At 39.4% G+C, this 13,659-nt stretch overlaps 4 protein-coding genes across 6 annotated transcripts; 2 read left to right on the top strand and 2 right to left on the bottom strand.

Annotated features, from left to right (window-relative positions):
• Positions 1-61: 61 nt before the first annotated feature.
• On the bottom strand, positions 62-2,638 carry LOC9306847 (putative F-box protein At5g39480). The gene is made up of 2 exons (XM_002868668.2): positions 2,039-2,638; positions 62-1,910 (listed from the first exon to the last, which is right to left on the bottom strand). Exon 2 carries the CDS (start codon positions 1,872-1,874, stop codon positions 147-149), a length of 1,728 nt encoding a protein of 575 aa, XP_002868714.1. The 5' UTR covers positions 1,875-1,910; positions 2,039-2,638; the 3' UTR covers positions 62-146.
• A 308-nt stretch (positions 2,639-2,946) lies between these two features.
• On the top strand, positions 2,947-8,494 carry LOC9306846 (ARF guanine-nucleotide exchange factor GNL1). Of its 2 annotated transcripts, none has more exons than XM_021017256.1 (3): positions 2,947-3,363; positions 3,673-4,447; positions 4,691-8,494. In XM_021017256.1, exons 2-3 carry the CDS (start codon positions 3,725-3,727, stop codon positions 8,303-8,305), a joined length of 4,338 nt encoding a protein of 1,445 aa, XP_020872915.1. In that variant the 5' UTR covers positions 2,947-3,363; positions 3,673-3,724; the 3' UTR covers positions 8,306-8,494. The 2 variants fall into 2 exon arrangements, with proteins under 2 accessions (XP_020872915.1, XP_020872916.1); XM_021017257.1 differs by lacking the exon at positions 2,947-3,363 and having other exon boundaries at positions 3,676-3,685; positions 3,791-4,447.
• Positions 8,495-9,741: 1,247 nt separating this feature from the next.
• Positions 9,742-11,917, top strand: LOC9304786 (vesicle transport v-SNARE 11). Of its 2 annotated transcripts, none has more exons than XM_021017325.1 (6): positions 9,742-9,882; positions 10,284-10,405; positions 10,828-10,886; positions 10,980-11,168; positions 11,272-11,442; positions 11,535-11,629. In XM_021017325.1, the coding sequence occupies exons 2-6, from the start codon at positions 10,312-10,314 to the stop codon at positions 11,559-11,561; spliced, it is 540 nt and encodes a 179-aa protein (XP_020872984.1). In that variant the 5' UTR covers positions 9,742-9,882; positions 10,284-10,311; the 3' UTR covers positions 11,562-11,629. The 2 variants fall into 2 exon arrangements, with proteins under 2 accessions (XP_020872984.1, XP_020872983.1); XM_021017324.1 differs by having other exon boundaries at positions 9,748-9,882; positions 11,549-11,917.
• LOC9304785 lies at positions 11,859-13,580 on the bottom strand. The gene is made up of 5 exons (XM_002868667.2): positions 13,161-13,580; positions 12,992-13,078; positions 12,487-12,636; positions 12,214-12,411; positions 11,859-12,119 (listed from the first exon to the last, which is right to left on the bottom strand). The coding sequence occupies exons 1-5, from the start codon at positions 13,320-13,322 to the stop codon at positions 12,021-12,023; spliced, it is 696 nt and encodes a 231-aa protein (XP_002868713.1). The 5' UTR covers positions 13,323-13,580; the 3' UTR covers positions 11,859-12,020.
• Between the last annotated feature and the right edge of the window lie 79 nt (positions 13,581-13,659).

Genomic DNA, 13,659 nt, shown 5'->3' with positions numbered 1-13,659 from the left:
TATTGAGTATAGGATAATTGTAATTTGTGAAAAGCAAATGACGTCACAGTACATTTAATTTTGAGATTGTATCTCAAAAATAAGACAAGATATGAGAGTTTTGAGTGGTTTCAATCAAAACATTGATGTGTTTCCTACAATGTTCTTTACTCGTCGGAGTAAGACGGATCGGTCGATGACTTGGTAAACTCGTTTATGTAGGACCTTCTCATATAAGTAAAATTCTTCGTAGGAGGCAAAGGCGGCACACAAGAACCCAAACCCTTCTTCAAGATCTCTGCAAGGTTTAGTCTTTGCAACGTAATCACATCTTTGGTTTCTTGCCAAACGAATGCAAGAAGATCATTAGTGATCACGAAAAGGGAACCAGGTTTTGAACCGGGATAGCGGAATCCGTAACCTTCTGCGATACCGTTTCCCGAGTAAGAATTCTCAAAATCTATTTCATCTGCATCCACCGGAAAGGGCTCAAGGGTAGGTGTATCGATATTTACAATAAACATTGCAGTTCCATTGGGACGCCTCACATAGCGCTTTCCTTCGAGTATTTTTGTCCCAATGAGAACTCTCTCATTATACTCTTCAGATTCTTCATAAGTGAGCATCAGTAAGTAAAGAGACTTTTCGGGCTTACTTTTAGGACATTTCCCAGCTGGCCAGCCAAACGTTCCTCCCCACAAACCGGCATACACTTCGACTTCGTGATCAACGAATTTCTTAACCGGTAGTTTATAAAGTGAAAAGTGATGAGCGTACATGTATGGCCACCCTTCGTAAGAATTTAGCTCAGAGTAGGAAGCTTTGAGACTAAGACCAAATGTATCACCAGAGCTAAGAAAGCTTTGGCGATTCGAATGTCTAATCTCACTGCTCGAAGGTGCTGTGTTCTTTGAAGAACTAGACTCCCCTAAAACATGCGTGCTCTCCGTTGGTGTGACCTCTATCAGCTCCTCTTCCATGTCAAAAAACCAGTCATCACCAAGATTTTCCAACATCTCGTTTATGTCTAGCTGCATAGGATTGTAACACAACTGATCATCCTCCTCCAAATTCATGTTCTTCCACTTTCCACCAAACTTGTGCATTTTAAAGAGCATGGTTCTGCGTTCGACCAACATTGCTTCATCATCTTTTGATGTGGGAAATAACCTTCCATTTAATGGCTCCACCACATGTATACCTACATGGCTTGTCACAATATTGAGTAAGTTTTTTCTATCGCTAAAAGCGAGCATCCAAAATGGAACCTCTCCCTCCTTTTCCCCCTTTCTTGAGGCTCCTCTCTCAATCTCATTGCACGAACTCTTCTCTCGCCTCGGCTCAATTTCGAGTTGAAGCAAATTGCAACTCTTCTCAATGCCCATAACAAAACCAGGGTACAAGCAACTGCCTTCTTTGTCTCTTCCATGAAGGAAAAACCCGGTAGAGCCATCAAAACCGCAGATTATCTCAAACACAGGTGACCACTTAACTCGGCCCTCTTGAATCCACAAAGGACCAACCTTTTGTGGAATTATCCGGCACCCAACAACAGACAAGAAACCAGGCATGACATAAACGACATTCCCAAGTTCAGGGTTTTGTTGAACCCAAATCCCAACAAGAGGCTTCACCACCTCTACAAGAAACCTACAAAGTGCCTTGTAAGAAGAGATCCCGCTTCGCCATTGGACTATTTCAAACAAAGGAAGAACCTTTACTTCTTCACATTGCACAAGCCACGTCTTCTCGGAATCGACAAGGGCACAAAGACTTTTGCCGCACAAGATTAGATTGCAAATGTCGCTTGGTGAAAGAAAACGAGAGATAACAGTAAACACATCTTCTGGAAGCGTAAGAAGCAAGCAAGCACCAAATGATTCCGTGTTCATCATGTACTACGAGTCCAATTCGCTACAAAACCACCAAAGCTAAACCCACACATACAAAAACAAAAAGATTTAGAAACGAAACGTATTCAACGGTAACAACTGAGGGATTTGATGATACTTAGAAATCAAATTTAACAGTACTTAAACTAGTAACGTAACAGCCTTACCAAACAAGAAACGCAGCCTTTGGATTGTCGTTTAGGTTTGAATCAGATAGTTTAGAATCAAACTTTACAATAACCTATCAAAATGAAAACAGAACACGATGGTTTTCAGATTACACAAGGAAAAAAGTTGAAATGTTCAACATAAGAAGAAAGGCAAAAAGTCGACGATGTGAGGAATTCTTCCGTAAGTGAATTTCAATATTATGATTGTGGGATTTTTTTTTGAATAAACTTTTTAGAGGCCATTTAAACCTTATAATACGAATACATGGCGTCGAACTATGAAAGAACAAAACCATAGAAATGCATATTTAACCATTTGATTAAATATAATTTCTCAAGTGGTTTCCAAATTATGATCGTGGGAGATTTTTTATAGAGTTTAATATTTGTTTATAATTGAAGAGGATGTTGAACGGGTTTTACGTATCATTGGTCATGGTTTTGATAGCTAAAATCTCATCTTCATAGGCTGGAGCAAAAGTCTGATTTTCTCTCTATTTTAGGTCTTTGTTATTGGGCAGATAAGATGATCAACAGTCAAAGATTGACTCTGTTCAGTTGGAGGTTCCATATGATGGGTTGATAGGAAAATTGTGTATTCACATTTTTGGTGGGAAAATTAAGAACTATATTCAATCGGTTTAGAAGTTTTGGTTGGATTCAAATTAAAGTCGATTTAGAGATTTGAATTGGTTTGATTCAATTTAACAAAAATTGATGGGTTAAATGGATAAACCATTTAAACCATTGACCCATTACAACCCAGCTCATTTGATCCATCAGTCTATTTGGCTCAATAACTCATTTGATCCATCAACTCATTTGAGTCAAAATTTTCAACTCATTAGAATTTATGGGTTGAATTGAATTGGGTTGATTCATGAATCTTGACCGATTTTGACCCATGATTCTTAGAATCCCTAACAAAATATAAGCCCAAATTACGGCCCATCTCAGAGCTTCCGCTTTCATCTTTCACAACTTCGATCATCTCCCTCAGAGAACACATCCGATGCTTCTCCGATCTCCATTTACAGAGCCAATTGCAGAGAAGGATCCACGTTTGATGTGTTTCTTCTGACTCACGAGAACAAAGATCTGATTCTCAATTGAGTTTTGAAATCAAGCTCTCATCACTCTACCACATCCTCGAGCCTTCACCATTGTCTCTTCCAGTAAGAGCTTCTTCTCCGTTCACCATTTCTCTATCACTATTGTCTCTCATAGTAGAAGCTGGGCAAAATTTGGATCTCCTTCGATCCCGATCTCTCCTGCAATAACTCCGCCATTTTTGTAGTACCTCCGTCGTGATCTGCAGCCAGGTACACTGAACTTGTCTCGATCCACTTCCTCTTAAGCTTCTCGTTTTCAAAATCTCCCTCTAGAACTGTGATTAGCTCTCAAGTTTTCGTGGTTTTTGCTGATTTTTTTGCTATTCCTCTAATGAACTCAGTTAGATCTGAATTTGTGTTACTTAGTTTAGGTTTAGTCACTGAGAATTCTGAACCAATGATGTTACATAGATCGGAAAAGTTACTGTATATATCCGAATTTGGCGAAATTGAAATGATTTGTGAGTAGCAAAAGTAGGAGGAATATCATGATTACTGAAAGAGCTTTGACTATTGCAGCCTGCATGCTTGGAGTGTGTTCTTGTGTTTGAGACAAGAAGTTGGGACGAGTATGGGGTATCAGAATCATCCTTCGGGAAGTAACTCGTTCCATGGAGAGTTCAAGAGATGTCACTCCAAACCGTCTAAGGGTGCGGTGGCATCCATGATTAATTCTGAAATTGGTGCAGTTTTGGCTGTGATGAGGAGAAATGTACGGTGGGGTGTTCGTTATATTGCAGATGATGATCAGTTAGAGCATTCTCTTATCCATTCTTTGAAAGAATTGCGTAAGCAGATATTTTCATGGCAAAGCAATTGGCAATATGTTGACCCTAGATTGTACATACAGCCCTTTTTGGATGTTATATTGTCTGATGAAACTGGTGCTCCAATTACTGGCGTTGCTTTGTCATCCGTTTACAAGATCTTAACTCTTGAGATTTTTACCCTTGAAACCGTGAATGTGGGAGAGGCAATGCATATCATAGTTGATGCTGTAAAAAGCTGTCGTTTTGAGGTTACTGATCCAGCCTCAGAGGAAGTGGTTCTGATGAAGATACTTCAAGTTCTGCTGGCTTGCGTAAAGAGTAAGGCGTCTAATGGATTGAGTAATCAAGACATTTGCACCATCGTCAACACTTGTTTGCGCGTTGTTCATCAATCAAGCTCCAAAAGTGAATTGTTGCAGCGTATAGCTCGCCACACAATGCATGAGTTGATTAGATGTATCTTCTCTCAACTTCCTTTTATCAGCCCCTTGGCTAATGAAAGTGAATTACATGTCCACGATAAGGTATATCAAATTAATCTTTCCTGCCAACATTTTTTTTTGTTTGTTATACATGTTTATCCCCTATAGATGGAAGATTCAACAGGCACAAAATTGTATTACGTTCTGCTAAGCATGTTGATTGATAAAAGGATTGCTCATCTTAAAACTTATGCAGATGACTAAGTTTTAAGGTGTACTGTATTCACCATCTTGACAAGACAGTTTGTTGTTCACAAAGTTCTAACGCTGTTCTTTCTTGTGTAGGTGGGAATAGTGGACTGGGATCAGAATTCTGGAGAAAAAAGGGTTGAAAATGGAAATATTGCTAGTGTATCTGATACTCTCGGCACTGACAAAGATTCTCCAAGTTCTGAGATGGTTATTCCAGAAACAGAACTTCGAAATGATGAAAAGAAAACTGAGGTCAGCGATGACTTGAATGCTGATGCAAATGGTGAAAATGCAATGATGGCGCCTTTTGGTATTCCATGCATGGTAGAGATTTTTCATTTCTTGTGTACGCTGTTGAATGTTGGAGAAAACGGTGAAGTCAATTCCAGATCCAACCCAATAGCGTTTGATGAAGATGTTCCTCTTTTCGCTCTGGGTTTAATTAATTCTGCTATAGAACTTGGAGGGCCTTTTTTCCGTGACCACCCAAAGCTGTTGACTTTGATTCAGGATGAGTTATTCTGTAACTTGATGCAGTTTGGTATGTCCATGAGCCCTCTGATTCTTTCTACAGTTTGCAGCATCGTTCTTAATCTCTACCTGAATCTCCGTACTGAGCTTAAGGTACAGCTTGAAGCTTTCTTTTCATATGTACTTCTGAGGATTGCACAGAGCAAACATGGCTCTTCTTATCAGCAACAGGAGGTGGCTATGGAGGCTCTGGTTGATCTTTGCAGACAACATACTTTCATAGCTGAAATGTTTGCAAATTTCGATTGTGATATAACCTACAGTAATGTGTTTGAAGATGTTTCAAACCTGCTATCAAAGAGTGCCTTCCCAGTTAATGGGCCTATATCTGCTATGCATATACTTGCATTGGATGGGTTAATTTCTATGGTTCAGGGAATGGCTGAGAGAGTGGGTGAAGAATTTCCGGCTTCAGATGTTCCTACACATGAAGAAAGATATGAAGAATTCTGGACAGTGAGATGTGAGAATTACGGAGATCCTAATTTTTGGGTTCCCTTTGTCCGAAAGGCAAAGCATATAAAGAAAAAGTTGATGCTTGGGGCTGATCATTTTAACCGTGATCCTAAAAAAGGCTTACAGTATCTTCAAGGGATGCACTTGTTGCCCGAGGAACTTGATCCAAAGAGTGTGGCATGTTTCTTCAGGTATACATGTGGGTTAGATAAGAATCTTATAGGAGATTTCCTTGGAAATCATGACCAGTTCTGTATTCAGGTGCTTCATGAGTTTGCCAAGACGTTTGACTTCCAGAACATGAATCTTGCTACCGCCCTGCGTCTCTTTGTCGGTACATTTAGATTGCCTGGCGAGGCACAGAAGATACAGAGGGTGCTGGAGGCGTTTTCTGAGAGATACTATGAGCAGTCACCACATATACTGATTGATAAAGATGCTGCCTTTGTGTTAGCTTACTCGATTATCTTGCTGAACACAGATCAGCACAACGCCCAGGTGAGGACAAGGATGACTGAAGAAGATTTCATCCGTAACAACAGGACAATAAATGGAGGCGCAGACCTTCCTAGAGAGTACCTATCTGAGATTTATCATTCAATCCGCCACAGTCAGATTGAGATTGAGATGAACCCAGATGAGGGAACCGGCTTCCAACTGATGACAGCCAGTCGTTGGATTAGTGTGATTTACAAATCCAAAGAAACCAGTCCCTATATCCAATGTGACACTGCATCCCATCTGGACCGTGACATGTTTTATATCGTGTCTGGTCCCACTATTGCTGCTACATCAGTGGTTTTTGAGCAAACAGAGCAAGAAGATGTTTTGCAGAGATGTATTGATGGGTTATTGGCCATTGCAAAACTTTCAGCATATTATCATTTGAATAGTGTTTTGGATGATCTGGTTGTGTCTCTCTGCAAATTCACACCCTTCTTCGCCCCATTATCTGCTGATGAAGCTGTTCTTGCTCTAGGAGAAGATGCCAGAGCCAGAATGGCTACTGAAGCTGTTTTCTTGATTGCAAATAAATATGGTGACTATATTAGTTCGGGCTGGAAAAACATATTGGAATGTGTCTTGAGCCTCAATAAACTCCACATTTTACCAGATCATATAGCTAGTGATGCAGCGGATGACCCAGAGCTGTCAACTAGTAGCTTGGAGCAAGAAAAACCTTCGGCAAATCCCCTGCCAGTCATATCACAGTCACAACCCTCAGCGACGCCTCGAAAATCATCTAGTTTTATTGGTCGGTTTCTCATGTCTTTTGATTCTGAGGAGACAAAGCCATTACCAACCGAGGAAGAACTGGCAGCTTATAAACATGCTCGTGGGATAGTGAAAGATTGTCATATTGATAGCATATTCTCAGACAGCAAGTTTCTCCAAGCTGAGTCTCTGCAGCAGCTTGTTAACTCTCTTATAAAAGCATCCGGGAAAGATGAAGCTAGTTCAGTCTTTTGCCTGGAGCTTCTAATTGCAGTAACTCTGAACAACCGAGACAGAATCCTACTGATTTGGCAAACTGTTTATGAGCATATCTTGGGTATAGTACAACCAACATTAACACCATGCACGCTTGTTGAAAAGGCTGTTTTTGGTGTACTGAAGATTTGCCAGAGATTATTACCATACAAGGAAAATCTAACAGATGAACTTCTGAAATCACTCCAACTGGTTCTCAAGCTTAAACCAAGAGTGGCTGATGCATACTGCGAACGCATTACACAAGAAGTTGTCCATCTTGTAAAAGCAAACGCATCTCACATTAGATCCCATACTGGTTGGCGAACGATCATATCTCTGCTATCAATCACAGCTCGGCATCCAGAAGCTTCTGATGCGGGATTCGAAGCCCTCCGGTTTATAATGTCAGAAGGAGCTCACTTGTTACCATCAAACTACGAGCTCTGTTTGGATGCAGCTAAGAACTTTGCTATATCCCGAGTTGGTGAAATCGATCGGTCCATCTCAGCAATTGACTTAATGTCAAACTCTGTGTTTTGTCTTGCAAGATGGTCTCAAGAGGCGAAAAACTCGATTGGTGAAACTGATGCCATGATGAAACTAAGTGAAGATATTGGAGAAATGTGGCTCGCACTTGTGAACAAGCTCCAAATAGTATGTTATGATCAACGCGACCAAGTGAGAAACCATGCAATTTTGATGCTGCAACGAGCTATAGCTGGTGCAGACGGGATCATGTTACCACAACCTATATGGTTCCAGTGCTTTGATTCCGCAGTCTTCCCATTGCTAGACAAATCGCTCGCTTTTGCGATCGAGAATTCAAGGAAGAATTTCAAGAAAACAGTTGAAGAAACGCTTGTTCTCGCCACAAAGCTCATGTCAAAAGCTTTTCTTCAATCTCTTCAAGATATCTCACAGCAACCGTCTTTCTGCAGACTTTGGGTTGGTGTCTTAAACCGTTTGGAAACTTACATGTCAACTGAATTCAGAGGAAAACGCAGCGAGAAAGTCCATGAACTCATCCCTGAACTGCTCAAGAACACATTGCTGGTAATGAAGGCGACGGGAGTTTTATTACCAGGTGATGATATCGGAAGTGACAGTTTCTGGCAACTAACGTGGCTTCACGTTAAGAAGATTTCTCCTTCTCTGCAATCTGAAGTATTCCCACAAGAGGAGCTCGATCAGTTTCAGAGACGAAACGCAAAGCCTGAGGATTCTCCGGTACCGGAAAACGAGGCCTGAGAGACGGTGGTGGAATAGAGAAAATTTGTTCTATACAGATGAAAAAGCATATTCAAGAATATCGAAATTTTTTTTGCAGTATAGCTTTTTTGTTTTTAATATATGGGATTATATAATACTTTGGAGTCTGGAACTTTTGGGGGTTTTTTATGGAATGTCGCGTTGAAAGTATGGGTTTGATTGGAAATATATTTGGAGGCGATTTGGAAATTGTTGGGCGTACACCTAGGTCTGGGCTTTCGGTTAACCGTTCGGTTATCGGTTGGGTCTATTCGGTTTCGGTTCTTTCGGTTTCAAAATTTAGTATCCATTCGGATATTTTGAAATTTCGGTTCGGTTCTGGTTCTTTCGGTTTTAAAATTTAGTATCCATTCGGTTATTTGCTTAGGATATTTTCGGATATTTCGGTTATTTTTGAGTATTTTTGGATATGTTTCGGTTATTTTCGAGTATTTTTTACTATTTTTATATATTTTTCAAGTATTTTTGATTATTTGGTTTATAAATAACTAATTATTTTGAAAATATAATTGTATTTCGGGTATTTCGGTTCGGTACCGATTCGGTTACGGTTATTTCGGTTATAGAATTTAGTATCTATTCGGTTATTTTTAAATTTTCGGTTCGGTTCGGTTCGGTCTTTTTTGCTTCGGTTTCGATTCGGTACATTCGGTTCGGTTTATTTGCCTAGGCCTACGTACACCGTTTATACAGAGGCTTAAGACAAACCGAGGGCTTATTGTGAAGCACACCCAACTCTTTTTTTTTTGTCTAAAGATATCATTGATAGAATACGGTTGAATTATATCGAGACGACAAAGATTGAAATCTTTTCGGAGACAAAGCCGGCAGGCGGGTACATAGAAACCCCCAGAAACTAAAGTCCAAAAAGGCGAATTAATAGCAAAAACTTTAGAAAAACGATTACATGGAAACAACTAAGTAAAAAAGCTAAAGACTCCAAAACAAACACACTGCAAACTCTTCCCAACAAGCAGCCGGCTAACACACCCATAAAACACTTTAGAGCTGAAAAGAGGTTACTGACAGGAGCCTCGGAAAGAACCCAAAATTAGATTGCCATCAGACAAACTGAGGTCCGAGAAGCGAACAAGTCCGAGCTTACACAACCACCTCCATAGTAGAAACGAAGACAACGAAACAAGAAGATCAGAATACAGAACCTAACCACCACGACCATTTTAGTGCCAATGAAAATGAGAAGGTGAAGGATCAAGGAAGATCCTTGGAATCCGAGAGGGGAAACGCCAAATAAGACCACCCATCCTTACACACGGACCTTCCTAGATCCAACCAAAGCCACCTAAAGACCCAACTCTAGGTAAATAGAGAGAGACATCAAAGTATTTTCAAATAATAATTTATTAGACAAAAAAAAAAAGACAGGTGGTGGGGTGTACGAAGAAAAGTATTTGTAGATGTAGGATATAATTACTCAACCGTCGAACATTCATATCAAATCAATTCATCGTCGTCTTCCACAACTTTCTTCACCGGACCTCCTCCGATCGATTGACCTTCTCCGACGTACCTCTCCTTCCCCGTTCGTTTATCAGGTCTTAACCTACCTCATGTTTATTTTTTCGCCTAGTCCCTATTTTCTGATTGTGATTTTGCTTTCTAATTTTGTGCTTCAATCGCTTCTGTGCCGGCTAAACTCTTCCATTTCTTCCGATCACCGGAATTTTCGTCAATTATTCATCATTATTTTTCTCTTTTGATCCGTCAATTTTACTTTTCTCCTTTTTCCCCGTAAACCGCGTGTTGACATTCCTCTGAATTCACAATATCTTAGGGTTTTGGATTGTTTTAGAAATCAATCAATCGATTTTAGTTTTCTCTTTTGAATCTTTGTAAGAATTTCAGTAACCTATTCTTGTTGATGAATTTGATCTTAATCAGAATTGGGTTTTTAATTTGTTTTGTTCATCATCATTGTGTGTTGCTGATTCTGCAGAGTTTGTAGTAGTATTCCTCCTGAAACAATGAGTGAAGCATTTGATGGATATGAGCGGCAATACTGTGAGCTCTCTGCGAGTCTTTCAAAGAAGTGTTCCTCTGCTGTTGCGCTTGATGGAGGTAAAACTGATATCTCTCGAATCTTTTCTAAGATATGATACTTTTACTCCACATGCATTTGCATTAGGTTCCTCAGAGAGTTTTAAAGAAATAAAAAAAAAAAAGAGTTGATTTGAAACAACCTACTGGTTTAGCTCGTGAATGTAACAATGTACGAATCATAGATACTTTGGTTTGTGTTTGATGCTTTAGTTCTGTGTGTTTTAGATCCTTTCATGACTTTTTAAAATCTTGTCTCCTTCATGCGTTGCTAGGACATAGTAATGTGCCTTTCCTTTGCTTTCTTTGGTCACTGATTGAGAAGAGAGCTTGTGATTTAGTAGTGGTGGCTGATCATTGGCATTGTTTTTTATTCCCTGGATTAGTATGTTCTGTTGATTGCATAGCTAAAAATGGATTGATGATACCTTACTGATTTGCAGAACAAAAGAAGCAGAAGTTGTCTGAAATCAAATCTGGCCTGGAAAATGCAGAAGTATTGGTATGTGATAGGCATAACTTGAATGGAATATAGAAGTTTCTTTATTGTCCATTTGCATTTCGATGATGGTTTTTTTTTTCTTTTTAACACCAGATTAGGAAAATGGATCTTGAGGCAAGGAGCCTTCCACCAAACCTTAAGTCCAGCCTCCTTGTCAAATTAAGAGAATTCAAGTCTGATCTGAACAATTTTAAAACTGAAGTGAAGAGAATCACATCTGGACAGTTGAACGCTGCTGCTCGAGATGAGTTGCTAGAAGCTGGTATGGCTGACACAAAGACGGTATGTAAAGGACTCTGTAGTATTGTTTCAATTTAATCTCATGTCAATCTTTGCAAGTAAAACAACTTTTGGTTTCTTTTTATTGATACACCATTGAGGTCAGGCTTCGGCTGATCAAAGATCAAGATTGATGATGTCAACTGAGCGTCTGGGCCGAACCACTGACAGAGTCAAGGACAGCCGTAGAACGATGATGGAGACTGAAGAGATTGGTGTTTCAATCCTCCAAGACTTGCACAGTCAGAGACAGTCTCTCCTACGAGCCCATGAAACGGTATTCTAAACCTAAGTAACAAAATAAGATGAGAAGACTACGTTTTCTTGTTTTCTTTATCTACTCTGGAAATCGCGTTAACCAGAATTTAGAACTCTCTCGACAGTTGCATGGAGTAGATGATAACGTTGGAAAAAGCAAGAAGATATTGACAGGCATGACGAGGAGGATGAACAAGAACAAATGGACAATTGGAGCTATTATCACTGCTTTGATTGCCGCCATTATCGTCATCTTGTACTTCAAACTCGCCAAGTAAGCCTCTGTAACTAAGTCCGACCAAATCAAAGAACTGTTGTGTTCGTTTGTGAATCTTTGATTTATCTTCTTTCTTCTTTCTGTGTGAAAATTTGTCTTTGCCACCTTTGTATTCTAAATTTGACTATACATACATTAAGCAAGTAAAGCTTCGGCCTGTGTCACGTATATTGTGTATATTGTTCATATCGAATCCAGAACGATACATGGTTAAACATTGAGATTAAAAGCCTCAATTATTTCAAACAATCGAGGTCTACATCTCGCCCGATTGTTCATATATTGGATCTAGAACTATACATGACAATCGATATCAATTACTAGTTGTGTGTTTTTCTTTCATATTTGAATTTGCTATAATCAGCGACCAAGCTCTCTATAACCTTGTGCTTCATGTTCTCCACCAAACTGGCCAAAATCTGTAAAGGGTCAATCAAAAACACAAAAAATCATGTATAAACCCGGAACATAGCATTTTGAGTTTCCAAATGCATATACGAAACAGTTTCTTACCGCATTGGCCATGTTTCTCCTAACATCTTCTGGTACAAGTGCGAGAACTGAAGGAAGCACGAAGCTAATGCTCGTTTCTAGTCGACCTTTGAGCCTTGTTTGTCTTCCACGTCGGTCTGGGTACAATGCTCCTTTGACTCCAAGAGTGAAATCAGATGGTTCCATTACTCGGTCAAGCCCTTGAAGCTCCCATTTCGTCTGAAAATCATAATTCAAATGTTAAAAGAAACAAAAATCTGACTAGTGAATTTGTAATTCATGTGGTGATATTACCATGTTGAGCTCAAGAACTTTGGTTGTGTGTAGAGGTACGTCTGACGGGTAATCCTGGCCGTTGGATTTGCATCTAATCCGCATGACCACCACTGGCCACGCAGTGATGAAGAAAAATTTTATTGGTAACATTTGGATTCTCCATTCTTCCTGCATAATAATTTCATCGGTATGTAACAAAGCCTCAAAAAAAAAAACATGAGTTAAGGAAAACCAAAACATTCAACGAACAATGATGTTACATTCCAATAATTTACATAACTAGTTTCTAACGTTTGGTGTTAGTGGTTTTATTCAATTGAAATGTTTCCCCTATTTTATTTTGTTATCCCAATATCATCAAACTTTCAAAGTCGATGGTCGAATAACTCAAAAGGTTTTCAAATTTTCAAATCACTAAAAATAGTCAAATAAAATAGGAACACTTTTAAACACCTGCCTTAGAGTAAAAGTAAGGAAAAGAAGTCTTGAGGATCGCCTGAAAAAATTAAAAATAGAATGGTACCTCATTAAGCCTATGGTTTTTGGGTTTATCCGGAAACATTGCTTCGAAAACCCTCGATTTGTCCTCTAAATACTCATCGAACAACGCCTGCAAAGATCGGCAGGATATTCGATATTAAAACATTCATGTGTGTACATATACATACCCCATTATAGGATGAGATAAAGACCTGAGGAGACTCGTGGAGAGCGATATCGGTTGATATTTTAGAGGAATACTTCGCAGGTTTTACAGGTGACAACTGACACTGCACTCTCCACCGTTTTGATCTCACTGGCCGGAAACTTCCTAGCATCGCAGGCCACGAATACACCGCAGAACTTACCGCCATTTTCACAAAGATTGGATCTTTGATCTTTCCCACATATCTATATCTCTCAATCTATCTATACTAAAAGATTGCGTCTTGGTTTCTCTCTATACGTTGAGACTTTTGTGAAAGATTGAGAAAGAGACCGAGAGATTAAAATCGTCACGGTAGAGTTTTGGAATATTGTTTATTTGGTCCTCTACGTCCACGTGTTGTAATTACAAGACGTTACATGTCATCAAAGACGTTACATGTCATCAAAGACGTGAAATCTGTATTGCTTACTCAGTCTTTCACGCATTCGGTCGTGGATGAGACTGACAGACAACATTCAAAGTTGAAAGGAACTAAAACCCTC

Source organism: Arabidopsis lyrata (assembly GCF_000004255.2).
Source record: "Arabidopsis lyrata subsp. lyrata unplaced genomic scaffold ARALYscaffold_7, whole genome shotgun sequence".
In the NCBI taxonomy this organism is placed as follows: Eukaryota; Viridiplantae; Streptophyta; class Magnoliopsida; order Brassicales; family Brassicaceae; genus Arabidopsis; species Arabidopsis lyrata.
This window is presented reverse-complemented; position numbering and strand designations above follow the sequence as displayed.